Source organism: Ctenopharyngodon idella, chromosome 20, assembly GCF_019924925.1.
Source record: "Ctenopharyngodon idella isolate HZGC_01 chromosome 20, HZGC01, whole genome shotgun sequence".
Lineage (NCBI taxonomy): Eukaryota > Metazoa > Chordata > Actinopteri > Cypriniformes > Xenocyprididae > Ctenopharyngodon > Ctenopharyngodon idella.
In genome coordinates, this window is record NC_067239.1 from 308,505 (window position 1) to 317,689 (window position 9,185).

General features: G+C 38.5%; 1 protein-coding gene across 19 annotated transcripts in view; it reads right to left on the reverse strand.

The window, feature by feature from the left end:
- Window positions 1–8,938, reverse strand: part of ptprk (protein tyrosine phosphatase receptor type K) — a 166,487-nt gene extending 157,549 nt beyond the window's left edge. For 4 of the 19 annotated variants that reach the window (XM_051876489.1, XM_051876495.1, XM_051876493.1 and 1 more), the window contains exons 1-2: window positions 8,722–8,937; window positions 7,025–7,048 (exon numbers count right to left, since the gene is read on the reverse strand). In XM_051876489.1, the coding sequence (XP_051732449.1) occupies window positions 7,025–7,048; window positions 8,722–8,794 (97 nt within the window). In that variant the 5' untranslated portion in view covers window positions 8,795–8,937. Of the gene's footprint in view, window positions 1–7,024; window positions 7,049–8,721 lie in introns of all 19 variants that reach the window. The other 15 variants (XM_051876492.1, XM_051876490.1, XM_051876497.1 and 12 more) reach the window with 5 other exon arrangements.
- Between the last annotated feature and the right edge of the window lie 247 nt (window positions 8,939–9,185).

Consider the following 9,185-nt stretch of genomic DNA (forward strand, 5'->3'; position numbering starts at 1 on the left):
TTGACACAGATATAAGACAGGCTGACTCCAGACAGATGAATCATGGAGAGGCATACGGCCTCTCTCTCCTCCTCATTTCCACTCTCTCATTCACACTCGCTCGCTCTCATCTCAGATCTGTCAGCCGTTCTCCCGTCTCAGCATGTGCTCACACACGGACATCACGGGAAAAACACGACGGTGAGCTGCCCATCACAATTAAGAGCCGCGAGGAACGCACCTATCTGCCGTCCTGAAGCCGTGGAGTCAGAGGACATGACAACCATTTTGTGCAAAATTGGCTACGGAGTGATTTTAGCGGCATTAAACACAGCTGAAGGTGGAGCCGAGAGCACTGACTGGAGGAAACGCTGCGAGACTCGCCCGAAGGAACGAAAAACACAAATGAGATTCTCAGATGTTTCTCCTGACTCAAATACTCTCATGTCTCCTTTAAAGTTTCAAATCTCAACATCATCTCATACTGTGCTCAGATTTACAGACAAAGAGAAAATCCCAAACGAGATCTCTTTACTATAAAGCGATGGGATTAAATGGAAAGGGGTTAGTTTGCGTACGGCCGCTACCGCTACCAGTAACTAATTACGTTACTTAGTTACTTTTTATGGAAAGTAATGCATTACGTTACTTTTGCCTTACTTTTTCTGACCTGGGCTGGGCTTACTTCTTTGATTTTTAACAAAAAAATTTATAAAATTTAGATTTTTGGCAAATGTAAAGGTCATTGACAAATAAGGTTTTAAAAGTGTAAAAAAAACATAATGAAGGTATAATTAATTTTGAAGTTTTATTAAGTGTTAACAATGAGATTATGAGGTTTTTATAATCAGTTAACACTGCTTTTGTCATTTTTTACAAGATGGACAAAATTTGTCTCCAAAAAAGTCATTCGGTTTAACCAAAATTTCGGTTTTACCGAATAACACTTTTGGTTACACCGAATGACGATATTTTCAAACAATGCTAACAGGCTGATATCTAGCTAGCTAGCAAAAGGACAATCAAACATTTTCTATTTAGTACAAGTTTTTAAAATATTACAACATTTTCCATGTTTTATAGCGGTTGTACTGAATGACCTGATGTTTCGGGACATGCGTATGAACAAGTGAAAACATGAATTTTTCAAATAGTTAAAAGAGAGTTAGTTACTGTCTGAATGTTGTCACATCCTGTCACATGATATTGATCACATGACTTGATCCAAAATGGTCCCTTTATATCGGTTACTCCGAATGACATCAATGAAATTCATTTTTCCGGACATTCTTTCTCATAACAAAGCAACGACTTCTACACATAATTTTAACACCATTTTGCACTATGTTGATATATGATGTTATAAAATCATGCCAGAATAAAAAATATATACATTTATTACATTTTAAGATATTTTAATCACAAATGAAATGGCTGTATTGGCCTTTGGACTGAATGACCTTTTGACACTTCAAAATCTTTAAAATACCTTTATATGTAGAAAAATATAATTAAAACCTTTTGGATTCAATAAAAGAGATCTAGTTGTACTACTTTACATACTTTGGATGTCATATCTTTGTTTTTTATTATTATTAAGGCCTTTGGACAAAAAAATGACCCGTCATGTCATTCACCCGGGCAAGAGAGCTGTCAGTCTATAAATGGGAAAACAAAGTAATTTGCGTTACTTTTTTGAAAAAGTAACTCAGATGTTTTGTTGTAAACCTAAAAGTAATGCGTAACTTTACTGCTTACTTAAAAAAGTAATCTGATTACTTAATAATAGTTACTTAAAAGTTACTTAGTAATAGTTACTTAAAAAAGTAATCTAACTCGCGTTACATGTAATGCATAACACTGGTGATTATAGTTTATGAAGTTATAAATATGGATAGAAGAAAGGATGTCTTGAAGGTGAGTAAATTATCTGATAATTTTCAGTTTGGGGTGTACTATCCCTTTAAGTCTCCCACTTCTAAAAGTATTCTGCTGAACGAAAGACCCCAGTAATCTCACGTGTTTTCTTTAAAAAGTCTCCTCTGTGTCTAGAGTTTGAGATCTCAACCACGTCACAAACTGTGCTCAGACTTCATCACTGAAAGTCACAGATCTTCGTCATCAAATTCGGTTCCAGAATCAATGATTTGGATTTGTGTGTGCTAGGAATTTTCAGAGAAACACCTGAGACAAAACTGATCCTTGATAAATGAAGCTCATCTGAGGCGCTCATCGAGTCTCCCGAGCTCTGATTCTCCTCCGGGTGACGACACCACACGCCGCCGCACACGAGAGGGGATGTTTTCCTTTAAAGAGAGCTTATGATCGGCGCTGTGGGCTTAATTTGATAATCACCACCACCATCATCATAATCTTTATGGATATCAGGACAGTCACAAATCACAACACGGCTCTCTGAAGCCCGGGGACAGAGCAGAGAGACAAAATAAAACAAAAACAATCTAATGACCAAATCCTCAATCCGACTTTCCCTTCTTTGGCTGTGATTTGAGCGATCCCTCCCCGTTCAGATGGGCTCTCAGGCTCTCTAAAGGAGCTTAAAGCCCCTGCTGCCCATTACTGCCCTAATCCACAAAGAGCTCGTCCTCCGCAGGCTCCTGTGCTTTTCTGAGGGACCGCTTCAGCAGATGTTCACTGACCTCCAGCCTCACAAAATCACACAAATCACACCATACAGATTCCTTCACAGCAGCGGCGCTCGTCCTCCTCTGTGTCACATGATTAGAGCTTCATCGCACCTCTCCACACAGACCTCCACATGAAACGTGGGAAACACTTCATTTTCCAGTGTCCTTGTTACATATGTAGTACTTACTATAGTAATAACTTAAATTATGCATGATTAATGCAACTAACCCTAACCATATGGTGAGTACATGTAGATAATTAATATTACTCAGTACCTAAATATATAATCACACTGTAACAAGGTCACCTTAAAATAAAGTGTAATTGAAATGTGCTGCAGATAGAATCACAGAATGGAAATATGACAGACCAGTCCAATCTATTTGATTCTACTTTCAAATTGGCCAATAATCGTTGAATGTAAAAGTCATTTAAAAATTGAATATTGTGTTCCAGCTCTTGAGGGAGTAACGGCTGTCGAACAGCGACACAAGTCACGTGAAATGACCTTAAGGATAGGGGTGTGACGATACACTCATGAGACGAGACGATACTGGGTTCATGAGAATGAGATGATACTTTAACACTATTTTTAAGAAATCTTCAATGACAAAATATGTGACTGAAAGTCAAAAAAATGCAAAACAATGCAGGAGCATTTTGAAATGTTTAACTAATCTAGGACTGTCACTAACGGTTATTTTGGTAATAGAGTAATCAGTCGATTATTTTAAGTAATCGGATAATGTTTGTGGTAATAAAAACTGACTGAGTGAATAATAGCCTTTAAAATGATTTAAAATACATATATAATAGGGGTGTAACAGTACATGTATTCGTCCCGAACCGTCACGGTTCGGTTCATACAGTCAGATGACGAATACAGTCAGTCACAGGTGATTCACACTCCAGTCCAGAAGGGGGCGCACACGGTAATGCAATGCTGTTTGCTAACCGCCACAACAGGAAAAAGTGCGAGAAGAACAGACAATCTATGCATAGATATGTTCACGTGTAATCTCTCCGCAGAAAGACATCAATAAAAGAGCTGGAGAATAATATCTCACACAGCGTTACATTTACCTCAGGAGAGTCATTCAGTGTCCGCAGCATGTTAGTTCACTAGAGAAATGAACTCTAGAGGAGCATTTCACTAAATATATGCACTATATTAGCTTATATATTCATTATATTTACTTTACCTGTTAGGGTTATGACAGTAACTGTGTAAATGATTATATTTCAAAAATGAATTGGAGTAGAAAAATAATTGAAAAACAATCGAGGTATGTACCGAACCGTCATGTTTATGTACTGTTACCTGTAATATATAATAATAACAATGAGGCAATAATAATTGTTTCAATTAAAGTATCAAAAGCAAGTAATCATATGGTTTTATAGAACAACACTGATAAAATACATAATGTAATATACATAATATAAACAATTAACTTTTGTACATTATGTATTATAACAAATGCCTGCAGAGGGCGCTGGTGATTGTTGTTACACTTTACAGCATGGTCAAATCAATGTTTAATATCGGCTAAACAACATTTAATTCAAATGTCCACTTAATCTTTAATATCTGGCCACTTCTTTATGATAGAAATGCTGCAGCCACTGTCATTTCTTGAACAACAACATGTGGACATTAAAACATGCAAACTCAGAGCGAGGGGTTAAACTTTTATTTTGAAATTGTGACAAATCACTCCGAAACCTGCAGCACATGTATTTAGTTAACTGAATCGCAGCCTTTAAGATTTCACAGTAACACTATGGTTTTAACGTTTACCGTGCAGCCTTAGAAAACTGTCTGATAATGCGGTCCATTGATTCTCGTCCGTGGAATGAGCCACTTCCGGTATTTTGCTGGTTAAACGACATGGGTAAATTCCAATCAAGGATTTTTTTTTTTTAAATGAGCACTCAAATTAATCGAGGAATCGTGACAGTCCTATCTTGTAACGGATGTTACTTTCTTAATATGAGACAGAACAACATGCAACTACTGTAAAAGGTTTTGCCACAAACTCAACTCAGTAAACACAGCTTTCACCTCAACGAGAAATATCGTCACGTTTTAATATTTAATAACACCCCTACTTAAGGACACTTAAAGTGAAGAAATTTACACAACGCATGCCTCACTGACTGGTCAGCTCTGTTTCTAATGAGAATGACTTCATTCATTCAGATTCACTGAGCATCAACTCCATAAACGCGCTGACAAAACCTCAGCATCAGCCGAGAGGACGTGATGCAGGACTGGATTAAAAATCCATACGGCTGCATCAGATGAAACACTAAAGCGCCTGACGCACTTGTCAGCTATTGATTCTCTGTGCATAATCTGAGAAACTTCAGCTGGGAGAAAAAGCGCTGTCCGAAGACAATACCTGTCTGCTGTAAATAGATTTTGTAGCGAGTCTGCAAAATAAGCACGGCGCTCTCTCTCGCAGCTGCTGTGATAAGCAACTTGCGTCCGCGGCCGAAGCTGTGATTGAACACAGACACGAGTTCCTCTGTGACCAGCAGATCAGATCCTGCTCCGTCGCTGTGTACAGCCATGAAAACATGAAGTCAAACGCTTTAAGCTTTCATTTCTCTGGTCTTGTGCATGATTCATCAGTGCAAACAATACTCATCATTTATCAAAATCTAACAACTTTCTCTGAAACAGCATTTTATGCAGATTTAACCAAAATGGTGTGGGTGGAAAAATAATATCAATCAATAAAATAATTGCCCAATTTTGCCTTTAACGTCAATGTGAGATGCAAGTTGACACTATACTCTAAAAATCATGGGTTAAAAAAAAACAACCCAGGTTGGGTTGAAAATGGACAAAACCAGTGACTGGGTTACATGTTTGCTCAACCTGCTGGTCAGTTTTATTTAACTTAACTATTGATTAAAAATTACTATATGACTGACTTAAAATGAACCCAAAATATGTTGGAAATTAAAAATCAGACACATTACTAGAGCCAACAATAATAAAAAGGTAAACATTTATTAATAAGCAATTTAATAAATGTTTATTGTTTAATTATTATGCATTAAACTTACTAATAAATGTTTATCTATTAAACATATTAACAAATGTTAATTTTCAACATATTTTGGGTTAATTTTAAGCAATTATACAGTAATATTTAAACAATAGTCGAGTTAAATAAAACTGACCAGCAGGTTGGGCAAACATTTAACCCAATCACTGGGTTAAAACAACCCAACCACTGGGCCAAAAACAACCCAACCGCTGGGTCAAAACAACCCATTCACTGGGTTAAAACAACCCAATCATTGGGTTTGTCCATTTTCAACCCAATTTGGGTTGTTTTTAACCCAGCATTTTTTAGAGTGTATTTTGACACCATATTGCTCTTACTGGGAATATGATTCATTGGTTCCAATTGTTCCACACATTTTAAAGTTAACATGAATTGAAAGTCACGCTCGTCTTTTCTTCCCTATTGTGCCATATATCCGAGTGAAACACTTTAGGAACAAGAACAGATGCAGGGCGGGGCTTGATTTTGTCCGTGGGGAATTGATCGTCATCAGAGAAGAGAAGAGAAGAGAAGAGAAGAGAAGAGAGAAGAGAAGAGATGCCGCTACTAATTTTTATTCTTGTTGAACTTGCAAAGACTGTCGGTGTGGAAGACAAAACACACGCTCGTATTCGTCCACTCCTCCTCAGACTCACTAAACATCACTTTACATCTCATCTCTATCATTACACTCACACCGATGACACATGGTGCGGAATGGGCCAAAATAACGAAAAGCAAAGCATTATATTCAAATCATGGGCTTCAGCCTTTCACGACTCCATGCACAAATGCCTTGTTAAAGCCACACTGAAGACCTTGTTTTCCCTCGGCTGTAAAAGCGTAAACACACACACACACACACACACACAGACGGGTAAGAAATGTGCAGAATTTGTTATTGTGTCTGAGCGCCGTTCACAAGGCTTTCAAAGTCAGCAAGCCAACGTCTCTGAGCGCTCTGCAGAAATGCAAAGCTTCGTCCTTCTCTATAATCATGTTTCTATGACAGCCCGCAATGAAATTTACTCCTGAGTGAGAATCAAGACCCGGCTTATTATTATTACAAACACAAGTCCAGCACTTTTACTTTGAAAGCTGATTGCGTGGGAATTCTGGGAAGTCATTGGGTTTCCTGTCAGTGTGTATTTAAGGGCTGAACTATACGGCGATACGTGTGTGTGGAGATGCTCCTGATCACCGCGGCTCACGGTCACGCAAACCCGCCGCTCATCAGGACGAGGTCATTAGGTCAATTACTCAGACACAGATGCCCTGGACAGATGTTATGATGATGATGATGATGATGATAGCAGCGTGGATTTACGACTCACCTTTCTCCGCATGTCCCATTTGAGCTGCGTCCAGAGAAAGAGAAAGAGAGCGATATATCAGGGATTAGCCGGCTCAATGGAAGCGAGCGCTGATCCCGCTCTTCATTTCCATCACACGCTGGCATAATTACACCAGTCACTAATCAATCCCAGCCTCACGTAATTTGCCATTTGTCATCCGTTGTTTTTGATTATTCTAATAGAATTAATCCGAGGGTTAGACTCGCTGATTAATTAATCAGCAATTACACAGACAGCTGTGTCGCCCCTGCAGACGGAGAGTGATACGGGGTACAGATGTGAGGATCATCCGTCTGAGGACAGGCACAACTTTTTAACGATTTAAATCAATTTTTTAAAATAAAAAGTTTGGCTCATTTTGATCATATTTTACAATAAATTTTCTGTCATTATTTACAAAGTGACCAACAATACTGCTAATAACAGTAATAATAATGCTGCAAGAATTACGGAGTGATTTACAGGCTGTGATTTAATATTTGATACGATTTATAATGACACTTTTGGACACGTAAAATCCTCATGCATTTCTCTCAGTGGGAAGTGTTGAACAGCTCTATTTCATCCTCATATCTCTACAAGAAACAACTCATTTCAACTAAACATCGCCTATAAGTATTCAATGTGTCTTTGATCCGATATACTGTGACGCTTTGAGGTCACATTTGTGCTCCAGCTAAACCTGATCAATCCTATAATAATTAGAATTATATATATATATATATATTTAATATATCGTCCCCTTGGAATTTTTAAGTTCTATCTGCATTCTGAGCAGGTTTGAGATATTAAGATTCACAGTTTTTGCATTCAATTCGACTTTGTAGACAGAACCTTTTTGTTTTCTAAATAAAAAGTCCCTAAATGTACTCAACATTACCATAAACATCACATAATGTAAATAAGTCACAGAATAAGGATATGTCAATAACTCAATTTTGACAAAAATGTCAAATTTAACATTATAATTCCAAGGGGACGATATATATATTTTTATATCCAATTTTAGCTGGAGCACAATATATATATATATATCCTGTGAGAAACATCTTTAAGATTTGAACAAACTCAAGTAAATCTCAGATTTTTGATCAAACACCGAGCTGGTAAAGTTGATCAGGATTTTCCCTAGTTCTAAAAAATCCTCATGTGGGAATATCTATTATAATTTGAAGCCAATCCTGAAGGATCCTCATGGAAGCATAACATTCTAGTACAGATTCTAAGATGCTTTCGAGACTCATATCGTGTACTTTTAACCATGCAGGACTTAAAATAATGTTTTCCTACTGGAGTCTTAAATCCGAACAGATTGTAGTTGAATTCCTGAAGCATTTGTGGAGTCATTAGAAGCACTCTAGTTTTTGTTGTGTTGGAAAGAAAGAAAATTCTCAATCAGGAGAGAAATTCCAGGCGGAGAGTTGAGCACTTTCACTCCGATATACCTGTGTACTCGCTCATTCTCTAGCACAAAACCAGCACAAATCATCACTACACACACAATCACACACACACACACACACATGTCCTGTCCTAAGAGCCATCTGGACACATACATGACCTGGTGTGGTGTAAATATGTGCTCGTGCCACACATAAAGGTGCGCACGCATTCACAGCAACAACCGCATAAACTTTTGCTCGCTCCGCGCTAAAGGTGAATCTTCAGGCACTCACCGGGTGTGTACTGGGCTCCTGCGCTCCCCCACGCAGTATGCAGGAGCAACATGCTGAAAATGATGGTATCCATATCTGTCGGCCGAGTTGAGAAAGTTTTTAAAAGTGTTGGGAAATGTTTCTTATTCCAGCCGATCCGCGCGCCCCATGCTCTCTCTCCGTGTCTCGCGCTCGCTCCGATACTCTGTTGCGCTGCGAGGGGCGAGAGAGAGTGCGTGACGTCACCGGCGCTGTGGCGCTTTACGAGTGGAGAGGCGCCCCCTGTTGACACACACATCACAGTGCGGCTCACTTCACTCTTCTTCATCCTCATTAATTCAGCTCGAAACACTTGAGGTGCTCAAAGACTTTTTGTTTAATGCCACGCATAAAATGTTACTACTACTACCTGACTGGAAAAAGTATCTGAGAAATCAGCTGTCTCTGTGACCTGAGCACATGGGCTCTGAACACAACACTGTTAG